This window comes from Melospiza georgiana, chromosome 5 (genome assembly GCF_028018845.1).
Source record: "Melospiza georgiana isolate bMelGeo1 chromosome 5, bMelGeo1.pri, whole genome shotgun sequence".
Lineage (NCBI taxonomy): Eukaryota > Metazoa > Chordata > Aves > Passeriformes > Passerellidae > Melospiza > Melospiza georgiana.
In genome coordinates this window covers 68,426,107-68,440,967 of record NC_080434.1, presented here as the reverse complement: position 1 = coordinate 68,440,967, position 14,861 = coordinate 68,426,107, and the positions used below count along the sequence as shown (strand labels likewise).

Sequence of the window (14,861 nt, the reverse complement as noted above, 5' to 3'; positions counted from 1 at the left end):
GACCCCGTGGGGTGCAGCCATGGCGGCGGCAGTGGCAGTGACAGCGGTGACAGCGGTGACAGTGGCAGTGGGAGGAAATGGCCGGTGCCGGAGGAGGAGGCGGCAGCAGGTTAATTGAACCCGGAGCAGGAGGCAGATGTTGCCGTGCCCAGGGGCTGGAATCTGCCGGGCTGGGAGATGGATCGGGGGGCTGGGACGGGGCCCGGGGCAGTGCGGGCTCTCCCGGCGCCAGGGCCCGCCCCACGCCCACGGGGGTCTGCAGGCGGCACCCCCGGCCGGAGCAGCCCCCCCTGCCCGACACCCTCCAGCAGCACAGCCGGGGCTGCCCTGGGAGGGAGGGGAAGAGCTGAGGGTGCTCAAGGAGTTCTGAGCCCCTTCCCACCCTGGCTGTGGGTGTAGGGTGTTTCCCTCCCAGGGACCCCACGAGCCGAGGCGTCACCACCTTGTGCCGCTCGCTGGCTCTGCCTTCCCAGTGACCCTTGGGCCACCTGGAAGGAGGCCGTGTCCCTGCTCCAGGGTCCCCTGAGCCACCGTTGGGACCAGGCAGGGTCTCTGCACCCAGAAACCCCCAGTGGGCCAGTGCAGACCCTTCCTCATTTCTCGGCCACAGCAGGGACCTGCGTGTCCTCTGTGTCCCCTCTCCCACCCCAAAGGGCTGGGCATGGCTGTTCTACGACCCAGGGTGGGTGGCAGTGACAGCTGGAGGGGATGCGACAGAAAAAAAGAGCATTTGCCCATTTCTAGCAGGGAATCAGCCTTCAGCAGCACCGGGCCCTGCCACCGCCAGAGCTGCACCAGCACCTCCCCGCCCCGCGCCCTCCGTGCCCCTGTGCCCCGGGAGCAGGGGGTCACACATGGGGTCTGTGCGGTCCGGCCCTGCCTGCCCCACCACGGAGGCGCTGCCCGAATCCGCCGGGGCTCCTCGCCCCGTCCCCCGCCGTGGCCCCGGGGCTGCCGGTGCAGCTGCGCGGCTCCGTGGTGCCACATCCCCGGTGCTGCCCGTGCCGGTGCTTCCGTCCCTCACGGGGACGCCGCGGGCTCCGAAGCTGCTGCCGGGGCGGGGGTCGCTGGGACGGGTCCGTGCCTGTCCCCGGTGCCTGTCCCCGGTGCCGCGGCCATCACGGCGGTGGCGCGGCGGGGACCTGGCGGGGCCCCACGCTGCCACCGGCCAGAGGCTGCCGCGCGCCCGCTCCCGCCCGCCCCCCCCGTAATCTCATTACCGCTGGACGTCCCCTTCTTCCTCCCGCTTCCCCCCAAACCCGCTGGCAAACTGGAGGGACAGTCAGCTCCTCTCTGGCTGCTGGGTTAATTCTGGGCTAATTAGATGAACCAGCCCAGATTGGATTACTTTAGCCTGCATTTGGTCCTCCAGTCCTTGGCTTGCGGCTCCCGGGGGAGCTGCTGGCGCCTCCTGCCTCAATCAGACACTTCTTAACCGCATGAAACACTCCCGGTGCCCCCCGCCGCCCGCCCGCCGCGGGCGCCGGCACCCGGACGGGGTGCGCGGGGTGAGGCGGCAGCAGCCGGTGGGCGCGGTGCCCACCCCGACCCGGCTGGCACGCCGGGAGCGCTGGCATGAGGATGGATGGGGATGGGATGGAGCCGGGATGGGACCGCTGTGGGGTTGGGATGGGGTCATCGTGGCCGCGGATGGAGCCGACGGCCGAGTCGCCCGCTCGGACGTCACGGTGGTGGCCCTCGGCGTCTGCGCGGTGTCCTCGGGGAGGAGCCGGGTGCCACATGGGTGCGTGGGCGGCTGCACGGTGACGCCAACAGCGGCTGCTGGGGGGCTGCTCCCCCCGGGCACCGCCAGGCTGCGGCCCCCGGGGCGGGGGACAGGGGGGACTGCGGGTCCGGACTCGGGGTGTGGCACGGGCCACCCCCTCAAACCCTCTGGGGACCCCAGCGCCGTGGGGCAGAAGGGCTGGGGGGCACAGTGTGGCCTGGGGGTGCAGCGGGGATGGGTGCCAGCGGAGCGGGAGCTGAGAGCCCCCGGGCTTTCGGTGGGGGGTGAGGGATGGAGCAGGGGGGGTGCTGTGGGAGTGGGGGGCACACACAGCACCCCCCGATCGGGCTGCAGGACAGGCAGCTCCAGCCCCTCTGGTCAGTGGGAGCAGTGCCCAGGAGCCCCGGGACACATGGCTGGGCACCCCGGGTGCCCTCAGGGTAGCCCACCCTCACCTCCCCACGGTCCAACACCAGCCGGGGGTTTTTTGGGGGGTCTGCCCGGCTTGGGAACCGTCCTGGTGGGCTGGTGCCCGTCGGGGGCCACAGCGCGCCGGTGGCTGGTGGCCGCTGACAGCCACGTCGCTCAGCGCCTCGTTATCGAAGGTTAATTGGATTCTGCAGATGCACTCGGTGCATTAGGCAGGAGCTCAGTCCATGAGCACCAAGCCCTCGCTGCCCTATAGGGACCCCTGCCCACCTCAGAGGGATTAATAGGGGACTCCTATCCGCCCTGGGGGCCCCCTGCCCACCTCAGAGGGATTAATAGGGGACCCCTATCCCTTCTGCCCGATCTAATAGGGACCTCTGTCCACCCTGGGAGTCCCCTGGCATCCCTGGAGGGTCCCTATACAGCTGATGGGATGGAGGGGGAGCTAACGCTGCTGCCCTGCACCACTGCGGCCATGAGTGCGTCCAGCCCCAGCCCCAGCGAGGGCTCCGGCCGGGAAAGCTCCCGGCAGCGCTTCCCAGAAGGAGCCGCCCCGGCCGTGCCGCGGAAATGGAGCTGAATATCTGAGCAGGGCTGAGCTAAAAGCCTCGGCCCCGCAGCCCCGCGCAGCCCCGGCGGCTCCCGCCATCAATTATTAACGGCGAGATGGATCCGCGGCCTCGCCTGGCGGGGGCGGCTCTGGGAGTACCGACTGCCCGGGACCCCTGTCCCGGGACGGGCTCTCCGCCCTCGGTCCCGCGGGGCCCACGCCAGAGCCACCCGCAGAGCCGGGACTCGCGGTGCCGGTGCCGGGTCCGGTGCCGGTTCTCAGAAAGCGATGCTGCCCCGCCGTGGGGCCGCGCTGGCCCCGCTGTGACCCCCGCCCCTCCCCGGATGGCTCCTGGCAGGTACGGGTGGGACCGGACCCTCCCCAGCCGGGGTCACCGGCCCCGCCGCGCTCTCGCCTCCGCGGAGGCGCGGGCAGGGAATGGGCGGGCGGCGGGGCGGGGGCCGGCCCGGAGCCTCTGCCCTCCGGCGCCCCGGCACCGGGAGCGGCTCGTGTTGGTCCCGGGGCTCGGCCGCACACCGGGACGAGGGGCTGGCACCGAGGTCACCGGGGCTCGGTGCTGAGACGCTCCGGTGGGTTAGCGGGGACAGCGCGGCTGGGCTGGGCACACTGAGGGAGCTGAGGGGTGCAGTAAGCGCTGTGACCCGTATCCGGACCGGGATCATGATCAGGACCACGACAATACCGGGACCCATCCAGGAGCCCCAAACCCGCCCGATCTCTGGCCGTGGCAGCCCGTGCGGAGCCGGTGCCGGAGCAGGGCTGGCAGCGCGGCTGTGTGCCAGGAGCTCCATGCTGCGATGGTGGGTGCCGGCCCCTGCTCGCGTGTCCCGCCGTGCTCCTCTGCCCGCTCCCACTCGCTGGCACGGACCAGCCTTCCCCGCCGTCCGGTCTGGGCTCCGGGGGGGTGGCACAGTCCGTGAGGAGCCGTGGGGGGCTCTGAGGGGCCGTGGGGAACTCGGCTCGGCTCCGCATTAGCGCGGCCGCTGCTTCCCCTGAGCCAAACCTTCATTAGCGTGGCTCCGGCTGCGCCGGGTGGGGCCGCGGGCTGCTCCGCTGGCACCCCAAAGTGCCAGCCCCTCGGCACCCCAAACTGCAGCACCCCAAACTGAAGGACCCCGGCACCCGACACCCCGAACTGCCAGCACTTCAACCCTGCCAGCACCCCAGATTCGGACACCTCAAATATCAGCACCAACAGCAGCGCGACACCCCAAACTGTACCACGCTGGTACCCCAGCGACACCCCAGCACCCCCAACCCTTCCTGAACCCCGGCACCCCGAATTGTCCTGGTACCCCGAACTGCTGGGGCAAACATTCCGACCCTGCCGGTGCCGCTGCATCCCTGAGCCCAGCCCTGCCGTTCACGGTGTGCCCCCGTCAGGACACCCCGGTGTCCCTCCCGAATCCTCCCAGATCCCCTGAGCACCCCCAGATCTCCCGCACCTCACGGATCCCCCTAAACCACCCACCCCGAGTCCCCCGCGTGTACCCCGCGCTCCACCCGGACTCCTCGTTCCCTTCGTGCCCCCTCGCAGCCTCCAGACCCCACAGATCCCCTCAGATCCTCTCAGATCCCCTCAAACCCCCTCAGACCTCCTCGCACCACCTCAGATCCCCTCAGGCCCCCTTAGATCCCCTCAAACGCCCTCGGATCCCCTCAGACCCCCTCAGATCCCTTCAGATCCCCTCAGGCTCCCTCAGACCCCCTCAGAACCCTTCAAACCCTCTCAAACCCCCTCAGATCCCTTCAGGCCACCTCAAACCCCCTCAGATCCCCTCAGGCCACCTCAAAGCCCCTCAGATCGCCTCAGGCCCCCTCAAGCCCCGGTTCCCTCCCGTGCCCCCGCACTCCCGCTGCCCCCCCCGCCCCTCCCGTTCCCCCGCGTTGCTCTGCTGCCCTCTGGCGGCGTTCCACAGCACCACGCGCACGCAGAGCCCTCTCTGATTGGCGGCCGCTGCTGTCCGTCAAGAGCGCGCCCTCTCGTTATTGGCCAGTGCCGGGAACGCCCTCCCCTAAACACGGCGGGTCCGGTGGCGGCGGCTCGCGGCGGGTCCCCCTCACGGACGAGGTCGGGGAGTCTCGGGATCCCGGCGCTCTCCCCGTGGGTCTCGGGGAAGGATCAGCACAGGGCCGAGCTTGCGCTGCCCGCCTCGACTCGAGACTCGCGGGGCACGCTAGGAGTTGTAGTCCCGCCGCTCGCCGCGGCCCCGCCCCGAACACGGAAGTGCGCGAGGCCACAGGCGGAGGCGGCTCTAAGATGGCGTCGCCTCCTCAGGGGGGCCCGATGGCCATCGCCATGCGGCTGCGGAACCAGCTCCAGGCCGTCTACAAGATGGACCCGCTGCGGAACGAGGCGAGCGGCCGTGCCGGGAGGGCGGGAGGCACCGGGAGGAGGCGGTGGCGGCGACACCGGGGGCCAGCTCGGGAGGGGACGGGAGGTGTCGCGGCGGCGCCGCTGGGGGGCGCTGTGAGACCGAGGGGCGGTGCGGGGAGGCGGGGCCTGTAGAAGGGGGCGTGGCCTGGAGAAGGGGGCGTGGCCTGGGATCGGGGCAGGCACTGGGCTAGGGGTGTCCCCGGACCCCCAAAATCCCATTTTCTGATATAGTAAGGCAAAACAAGGTATCCAACATCATTCAAATCCCGGTTTATAGCGTAATAGTGGAATACAGCGCGGTCAGTCATGTTTTCTGGCATGTTAAGGCAATACAGGGGGTGCAGCACCCCAAAATCCCGTGTTTTGCCATAATAATGGAAGACAGGAGAGACAGCCCCCCCAGATGCTGTTTTCTGGCGTAATAAGAGAAAACAGGAGGCGTTGTCCCCCAAAATCCCATTTTCTGGCATATTAAAGTAAGATAATGAGGGTAGCCTCTCAAAATCCCATTTTCTGGTGTAATAATGGAAGACAGGGAGCAATCCCTACAAAATCCCGTTTTCTGACATATTTTAGCAAGACGAGGGCGTCCCGCCCTTCAGAATGTGTTTTGTGGCATATTAAATCAAAACAAGAGGTGCAATTCCCCAAAATGCGATTTTTTTAGCATATTAAGAGAATGGCAGCAGAAGCTCCTTGGGCAAAGGGGTTCCAGGTGAAGGATGAGAGGGGTCTTGGGGGTCTCCAGGTGACAGGTGAGGGTGGTGTTGGCATGCTGCAGGTGCCAGTGCTGTGTCTCCCCCCAGGAGGAGGTGAAGGTGAAGATGAAGGAGCTGAACGAGCACATCGTGTGTTTCCTGTGCGCCGGCTACTTCATCGACGCCACCACCATCACCGAGTGCCTGCACACCTGTGAGTGTCCCCACCTGCCTGTGGGGGGACTCTGGGGGGCAGTGCCACCCTTCCCACACCTGTCCTTGTCCCCAGTCTGCAAGAGCTGCATTGTGAAGTACCTGCAGACCAGCAAGTACTGCCCCATGTGCAACACCAAGATCCACGAGACGCAGCCGCTGCTCAACCTCAAACTGGACAGGGTCATGCAGGACATCGTCTACAAGCTGGTGCCAGGCCTGCAGCACAGTAAGGGGACACAGGGCACACGGGGGGGCTCAGGGGACATGGCCTGGGGGATGCAGGGGGGCTCAGGGGACATGGCCTGGGGGACGCAGGGGGGCTCAGGGGACATGGCCTGCAGCACAGTATGGGGGACATAAAGGGGCTCAGGGGTCGTGGCGTGCAGCACAGTATGGGGGAGAGGGACAGGAATGGGGTACGGACAGGGAGAGAAAAAGGGATGGGGACATGGTGGGAGGGAGGGAGGACAGGCAGGCACTGCCCTCAGGGCCAGCTGGGCCCAGGTGTGTCCCTGAGCCACTTGTCCCCTGCAGGTGAGGAGAAGCGGATCCGGGAGTTCTACCAGTCCCGAGGCCTCGACCGGGTGACGCAGCCCAGCGGTGACGGTGGGACAGGGGGGCACGGGGGGGCACAGGGGGCAGCCAGCTGCAGTGCTGGGGGTGTCAGGGACACAGGGGGCTGACGGTGCCACCTGTGTCCCCAGACACGGTGGGGGGTGACCCCATGGGGCTCCCCTACAGCACCTTTGACCACTCGCGCGCTCACTATTTCCGCTACGACGAGCACGTCTCGCTCTGCCTGGAGAAACTGAGGTGAGTCTGGGGGGGCTGCAGCCCCTCAGTGGGGTGGGGAGGGGACACAGGGGACACTGGGCATGGCCCCCAACCCGTGAGACCCTGGACACGTGTCCCTTTCTCTTCCTGCCACAGCTCCAGCAAGGACAAGAGCAAGGCCATGCTGCAGGTGAGTGGGGATCCCTGCAGACCCCAGCCCTGACCCCCAGCTGTCACCCTGTCACTGCCAGGGGTGTGTGGGGTCCCTGGAGACCCCCACAGCCCCCAACCCTCTCTGCCCCCCACAGCAGAAATACGTGAGGTGCTCGGTGAGGGCACAGATCCGACACCTGCGGAGGGTCCTGTGCCACCGCCTGGGGCTGTCCCTGCAGCACGTGAGTGGGGGTCCCGGGGAGGGGGGGGGGTCCCAGCCCCCAGGGGTGTCCTGGCCCCCCTGATGCAGCCCCCATGTGCAGGTGCAGATCCTGTTTGACAACGAGCCCCTCCCCGACCACATGACAATGAAGCAGCTCTGGCTCTCACGCTGGTTTGGCAAGGTGTGCACCCTCATAAGGGATGGCAGCCTCTGATTTTGGGGTTCACCCGGTAGGGGGTCGTGGGGTGACCCTCTGGGGGTGCTTTGGGGCAGTGTGGGGTTGGAGGATTGAAGATCTTTAATGTCAGTGGCTGCAGTGGTGATCTGGGAGGTCCCCAAAGGGGTTGGCCAAGTTTGGGGTGCAGCCCCAGGGGAGTCCCTGGGCTGGGATTGGGGTCCCTGTACCTGGAGACTTCTGGGCTGGGGTTTGGGGTCTCTGCCTCAAGGGGATCTTGGGCTGGGGTTTGGGATCACAGACTGGGATTGGAGTGTCCCTGGGTTGGGGTTTGGGATCCCTGGCCTTGGAGGGAGTCCTGGGCTGGGGTTTGGGGTCCTGGACTGGGTGGTCCCTATCTGGGGGGGTTCCCTGGGCTGGGGTTTGGGGTCCTGGACTGGGTGGTCCCTGTCTGGGGGGGTTCCCCGGGCTGGGGTTTGGGGTCCCTGCCCTGTGGGCAGTCCCTGGGCTGGGATCTGGGGTCTCTGCCCCAAGGGGGATCCTTGGCTGGAATCCCCCAGCCCTGACCCCCCCTCTCCCCACAGCCTGCGCCCCTCCTGCTGCACTACAGCATCAAGGACAAGAGGAGGTAGGGGCAGGGGGTGGGCACTGCCCCCCAGTGCAGCCCTGCTCCTGCCCCCCACCCCCATAACTTATGCCCCTCTTTGAATTTATTTTTGGAATAAAATTGTGGAAAAGCCCCCTTGAATCCCTGCTTTGTATGGGGGGACTGGGGGGTCTCAGGACAGTCCCCTCTGCTCCAGCAGCTCCAGGGGCTGCACTGGGGACTCAGTGACCCCCGGCTGGGCTGCACCCATGGGGGGCTCAGTCCTGGGGTGCTGGGGGTGCACTGAGGGCAGTGGGGCTGTGCAGCGCCCCCATCCCCATTCCCCGCCGTGCCGGGGGGGTCTCGCAGCCCCTCAGCCCCGCGCAGGGATCCCGACAGCGATCCCGTCACATCCCGGTCCCGTCACGGCTGCCGGCCGCGTGTCCGGCCCCACATAATGAGTTAATAAAGCCATCGGCCCTTTGATTGCTGGGGGAGCCCGCGCCGCGCTAATTAGCCGGGGCCGATATTCCGCCATCTGGATCCTCCCGCGGCACCGGGGGCGCAGCTGCGGGCGGGGGGTCCCGGGGGCGGGGGGGTCCCTGGGGAGCGGCCGGGACTCAGGGCCGCGGGCGGAACAGGTGCCGGATCCCGGTGATCCCGGTGATCCCGGGAACGCGGCTCCGGAGGGCTCAGAGCCCGCCGGTGCTGCCCCCGCTCCGTGCCCCCGGTACGGCGGTGCCGGTGCCGGGCTGTGCCGGGCCGTTCTCGGGGATCTCCCCTCCATCCTCTCCCTCTGAACCGGGTGTCCCATCCCGTGCTGGGCACGATCCCGGGCCCACCGGGATGGATGTGGCACCGGGTGTGCCGTGGCCCGTCCTTCATCCCCGCCCCGCGCCGGAACCCCCGCACCGCCGCCGCCGCCGGGGGATCCGGTTACGGCCCGGCCCGGCCCAGCTGTCGGCCATCGCTCACCGGGCGGGGGGCGGCCGGGCTCGCCTGCCCAAAGCCCCCCAAGGACGAGGGGAAATGCGGGGGCTGCGAGTTCATCCGGGCACGGGGATCCCAAACGGGGCTGGGCGGAATGGGGGCTCCAAATGAGGCGGTGGGTGCAGGATTGGGGTCCCAGCCGGAGAGGGAGGGCTGGAATTATGGAATGGGTGTCCCAAATAGGACTGGAGCAGCAGGATGGGGGGCTCAGTAGGGCTTGGGGTACAAGGTGGGAGTCCAGAGCAGGGATAAAGGGTTTGGGGTACAGGATGAGTGTCCCCAAAAAGGCTGGAGGTGTGGGGCAGCAGGATGGGTGTTCTGAACGGGGCCACAGGGATTGGGGTGCATGACTGGGGTCCCAGCCGAGGCTGGAAGGGTGGGGATGCAGGATGGGGGTCCCTAATGGGGTCAGAAGGATGGGTGGGGGATCCTAAATCGGGATGCAGGGCTGGAGGTGTGGGACAGAGATCCCAAACGGCACCAAAGGACTGGGGGTTCAGTATGGGAGTGCCAGCCAGGGCTGGAGGAGTGGAGGAGCAGGATGGGGATCCCAAACAGGGCCGGGGGTGCAGGACGGGGATCCAAACGGGGGCTGCCTGTGGGGGAGTGGGCGTGTAGGTGGATGGATGGACGGAGGGACAGATGGATGGATGGACGGATGGCGGGGGCTGTCCCTGTGTCTGTCAGCAGCGAGTTACAGACGGCAGAGCAGGAAGCCCCCCGGAGCCCCCCCCCAGCCCTGCACCCCCCCCCAGCCCTGCACCCCCTCCCTTATCAGCGGCGGCCCCGGAGGAGCCTAATTCAAACCAACTGCGGGGCTGACGTTGGTAAATGAGCCCCTCGCCCACGGCCTGGCCCCAGCGCCCACGGGGGCTGCCCCGGGGAGGGAGGGGGGCACACGGGGGCTGGGGGAGCCGGCGGGGCAGGGGCAGGTACCGGGGGATGTTCCCGTACCCCCGGGGCGCGGTGGAGCTGACGGCACTTTGATGTCCCCCCGGCCCGTCATGCTCCGAGGGGGTTAATGGCCCCCGGCTCCAACCCGGCAGAGAGGGAAACCTGAGCCCCCAGCCCCCTGTCCTGAACCTGGGGGGCTGGCGGGGGTCCCCAGCTCTGCCCGACAGGATTTGGGCATGGATGACCCGTGTGACTCTTCAGAGCTCCTTGGAGACCCTCTGGGGATGGTGGCACCCTGGCACCCCCAGCCTGGAGGGTCCCAGGACACAGATGGGGGTGAGGGGTGAAGGGACCCGTCCATGACGTCGCAGGGATGTGCCAGGGGGCTGCAGGAGCAGTTCTGGGGGTCGGAGGTGTCTGGGGGCCCTCCTGTGCCTTGTGGGGGGCACTGGGGGCACAGCACAGCCCGGGGAGGGGGGCACAGCATCACCCGTGCCATTGTCCCCAAGCATTGCCCCCTCCAACTCCACACCCCCCACCCCTCACCGGGCCCCCTCCAAAGCCCCCAAAACCCACCAGCCCCATGGGCTCTCACTCTGGGGGTCCCTCTGACCCCCTGCCCTGGGGATGGGCACAGACAGGGGACCCCGGGCTGCTGTGCCCCCCTTCCCCCCCGGCTGCACCGTGCCCGCCGTGCCCCGCCAGCCCCGGCTCCGCACAGCCGTGACAGCGACAGACGAGCCCTGGCACCCTCACACCCCATAGCCGGGTGAGTGGCCATGCCCGGCCCCTGGAACGGGGTGGGCACTGCCATGGCCTGGGTGGGCACCGTGGGGACACGTGTGACACGGTGTTGTCCCGCATCCTGACCTCTCACCGCAGGGCAGCACACAGCCACCCATCCCTGTGGTGCCCATCCCATGCCATCCCCTCCATGCCCACGCGGCTGTCACGACGGGAATGAACTGCCACGACAGGAATGAGCTGTCACGACAGGAATGAGCTGTCACGACAGAAATGAGCTGTCACGACAGGAATGAGCCGCCGCCCCAGCGCGGGGACGTTCCCCGTAACGAAGCGCCCGGGATGAGGCTGATGAGAAAAATCCAAACTCAATTTAATTCCTGTCACCGCCTGAGCGGCTCCAAACGACGCCGGGGGGCTCTGACGGGCCCACGCTGAGCCCCCCAAGCCCAGCCCACCCCCGCTGCCCCCCCCCCCCCCCCCCCGTTTCCTGAGGTGCCGTTTCCTGAGGATGTGGGCACCGGCACTGGCACCGGGATGCCCGCCGGCCTGGGAAGGGGGGGCACCTTCCTGCGGACAGAGGGGTCACGGTGGAGCCTGGGAAAGCGCCGCCCCCGGGACCCCAACACCCCCGCAGCCTCCCGGGGGACCCCCGCGACTGCTCGGGGCAGCCGCCGTGGGGATGGAGCACTGGGGGCACCGAGCCGTGGCACCGGCATCCCCGGGAGCCTGGAGGCGCAGTACCGGGGATGGCAGGGCGGGTGTCACCGGTGAAAGGGGCACCGGCAGCCCCGGTTGGCACCGGGTGGGCCGTGGGAGCGGCCTCGAGGCACCTCTCTCCGCGTCTCCCGGGTTATTTTGGCACCGGGTTATTTTCAAGGCACCTCTCTCCGCGTCTCCCGGGTTATTTTGGCACCGGGTTGTTTTCAAGGCACCTCTCCCCGCGTCTCCCGGGTTATTTTGGCACCGGGTTGTTTTCAAGGCACCTCTCCCCGCGTCTCCCCGGTTGTTTTGGCACCGGGTTGTTTTCAAGGCACCTCTCTCCGCGTCTCCCGGGTTGTTTTGGCCGCCGCAGTTTCCTCCGAGCCTTTGTGCGGCGGCCGCAGCCCCCCCCGTGCCCCCCGGGCTGCCCGCACGGGCGGGAGCGACCCCCGGTACGGCACGGACCGGATCGGAGCAGCGGCGGGGGAAAGCGGGAGGGGGCGCCGGTACCGGGGGGTCTGCCACGGGCTGGGTGGGACAGGGATGGGATATGGGATGTGGGATATGGGATGTGGGATATGGGATATGGGATGTGGGATATGGGATGTGGGATATGGGATATGGGATATGGGATGTGGGATGTGGGATGTGGAATATGGGATATGGGATGTGGGATATGGGATGTGGGATATGGGATATGGGATATGGGATGTGGGATGTGGGATGTGGGATATGGGATATGGGATGTGGGATATGGGATGTGGGATATGGGATATGGGATATGGGATGTGGGATGTGGGATGTGGGATATGGGATATGGGATATGGGATGTGGAATATGGGATATGGGATATGGGATATGGGATGTGGGATGTGGGATGTGGGATATGGGATATGGGATGTGGGATATGGGATATGGGATATGGGATATCGGATGTGGGATATGGGATGTGGGACTGGGATGGGACATTGGATGGGATATGGGATGGGATACAGGATGTGGGATATGGGATATGGGATACGGGATGGGATAAGGAATGGGACATTGGATGGGATATGGGATATGGGATGTGGCATAGGATGGGATATGGGACATGGGATGGGACCAGGGACATGGGATGGAACAAGGGATGGGACATGGGATGGGATAAGGGATATAGGATAGGGTGTAGGATGGGACGTGGGATGGGACATGGGATGGGAAATGGGACATGGGACATGGGATATGAGATATGGGATGGGATATGGGGCATGGGATATGAGATATGGGATGGGACATGGGATGGGATATGGGACATGGGATATGGGATATGGGATGTGGCATGGAGTGCGCAGGGGACGCACACATGGGGTACAGGTGGGCACACAGGGCAGGTGTGGGTGCCCTCGGGGGGTGCCAGCCTGCTCCCAAGGGTCTGTGCTTTGGGTGCTGCTGCTCTGACGTGGGTGCTGGTGCTCTGGTGTGAGTGCCATGCAAGGGTGCCACGGTGCCAGTGCCACCCCCTGGTGTGGATCCCAGTGCTGTGGTGTGAGTCCTGAAGCCACAACATCTGTCCCAATGCCATGTGGGTGCCAGTGCCGTGCCGTGGATCCCAATGCCATGATGTGAGTCCTGGTGCCACAAAGTAGGTGCCAGTGCCACAGTGTGGGTGTCACTGCCATGATGTGAGTTCCAATGCCATGGCGTGTGTGCCAGTGCCACGGTGTTGGTGTCAGTGCCACGGTATGGGTGTCAGTGCCACGGTATGGGTGTCAGTGCCACAGTGCGGGTTCCAATGCCATGGCGTGGGTGCCAGTGCCACAGTGTGGGTTCCAGTGCCACAGTGTGGGTTCCAATGCCATGGCGTGGGTGCCAGTGCCACGGTGTTGGTGTCAGAGCCATGGTTTGGGTGTCAGTGCCACAGTGCGGGTTCCAATGCCATGGTGTTGGTGCCAATGCCATGGTGTGGGTGCCAATGCCACGGTGTGGGTGTCAGAGCCATGGTTTGGGTGTAAGTGCCATGGTTCGGGTGTCAGTGCCACAGTGTGGGTTCCAATGCCATGGTGTTGGTGCCAGTGCCACGGTGTTGGTGTCAGAGCCATGGTTTGGGTGTCAGTGCCACAGTGTGGGTTCCAATGCCATGGTGTTGGTGCCAATGCCACGGTGTGGGTGCCAATGCCACGGTGTGGGTGTCAGAGCCATGGTTTGGGTGTAAGTGCCATGGTTCGGGTGTCAGTGCCACAGTGTGGGTTCCAATGCCATGGTGTTGGTGCCAATGCCATGGTGTGGGTGCCAATGCCATGGCGTGGGTGCCAGTGCCATGGTTTGGGTGTAAGTGCCATGGTTCGGGTGTCAGTGCCACAGTGTGGGTTCCAATGCCATGGTGTTGGTGCCAATGCCATGGTGTGGGTGCCAATGCCATGGCGTGGGTGCCAGTGCCATGGTTTGGGTGTAAGTGCCATGGTTCGGGTGTCAGTGCCACAGTGTGGGTTCCAATGCCATGGTGTTGGTGCCAATGCCACGGTGTTGGTGTCAGAGCCATGGCTGGGGTGTCAGTGCCACAGTGCAGGTTCCAATGCCATGGTGTTGGTGCCAATGCCACGGTGTTGGTGTCAGAGCCATGGTTTGGGTGTCAGTGCCACAGTGTGGGTTCCAATGCCATGGTGTTGGTGCCAGTGCCATGGTGTGGGTGCCAATGCCATGGCGTGGGTGCCAGTGCCATGGTTTGGGTGTAAGTGCCATGGTTCGGGTGTCAGTGCCACAGTGTGGGTTCCAATGCCATGGTGTTGGTGCCAATGCCATGGTGTGGGTGCCAATGCCATGGCGTGGGTGCCAGTGCCATGGTTTGGGTGTAAGTGCCATGGTTCGGGTGTCAGTGCCACAGTGTGGGTTCCAATGCCATGGTGTTGGTGCCAATGCCACGGTGTTGGTGTCAGAGCCATGGCTGGGGTGTCAGTGCCACAGTGCAGGTTCCAATGCCATGGTGTTGGTGCCAATGCCACGGTGTTGGTGTCAGAGCCATGGTTTGGGTGTCAGTGCCACAGTGTGGGTTCCAATGCCATGGTGTTGGTGCCAGTGCCGCGGTGTTGGTGTCAGAGCCACAGTGTGCATTCCAGTGCCACCGCGGGGTCCCCAGTGCCCCGTGTGTCCCAGTGAGGTGGCACTCACCATCCCTGCATTGTTCCACCCTTTGAAGTCGGTGTTTCCTGGCGGGTTTGTCCCGGCCCGTCTGTGCCGGTGCTTCCCAGCACGGGAAGCTTTGGTGCCCGTGTGCCCACGGCCACAGCCTGGCAAGGGGCTCCACCTTCACTTGGGAACCTACCAGGGCAGGGCAAGGGCTCACTGGGGCCTCATGGTGCCATCAGCACGGACATCTCTGTCCCCATCTCCCCTGGCTCCCCATGGTATAACGGGATGTGGACAACCCCGGGGTTGGGATTTGGGGCAAATCACAGCAAGATTGGAAATGCCCAGGACAGCCCAGCCCGTGTGCCAGGGTGTGGGACGGTCCCTCCGCTCCTGCCTGGCTGCCCCCAGCGCCCCGAGGTTTCCGTCCGGGCCCAGCGCTGCCGGCACGGCCGTTCCCTCCGCTATTCCCAGCATTTCCTGGGGTTTATTGTCTTC

General features: G+C 66.1%; 1 protein-coding gene across 1 annotated transcript; it reads left to right on the top strand.

Annotated features, from left to right (window-relative positions):
- Positions 1–4,921: 4,921 nt before the first annotated feature.
- Positions 4,922–8,074, top strand: PCGF1 (polycomb group ring finger 1). The gene is made up of 9 exons (XM_058024674.1): positions 4,922–5,082; positions 5,910–6,015; positions 6,091–6,243; positions 6,552–6,623; positions 6,722–6,830; positions 6,948–6,981; positions 7,100–7,186; positions 7,268–7,348; positions 7,927–8,074. The coding sequence occupies exons 1-9, from the start codon at positions 4,987–4,989 to the stop codon at positions 7,972–7,974; spliced, it is 786 nt and encodes a 261-aa protein (XP_057880657.1). The 5' UTR covers positions 4,922–4,986; the 3' UTR covers positions 7,975–8,074.
- Positions 8,075–14,861: the final 6,787 nt, after the last annotated feature.

What these genes read in the sequence shown, in the direction of transcription:
- PCGF1 (XM_058024674.1), top strand. Translation starts at nt 4,987, where the DNA reads ATGGCGTCGCCTCCTCAGGGGGGCCCGATGGCCATCGCCATGCGGCTG. An exon ending in TGGACCCGCTGCGGAACGAG is followed by an intron (nt 5,083 to 5,909) that starts GCGAGCGGCCGT and finishes GTCTCCCCCCAG; the next exon opens with GAGGAGGTGAAGGTGAAGAT. An exon ending in CACCGAGTGCCTGCACACCT is followed by an intron (nt 6,016 to 6,090) that starts GTGAGTGTCCCC and finishes CCTTGTCCCCAG; the next exon opens with TCTGCAAGAGCTGCATTGTG.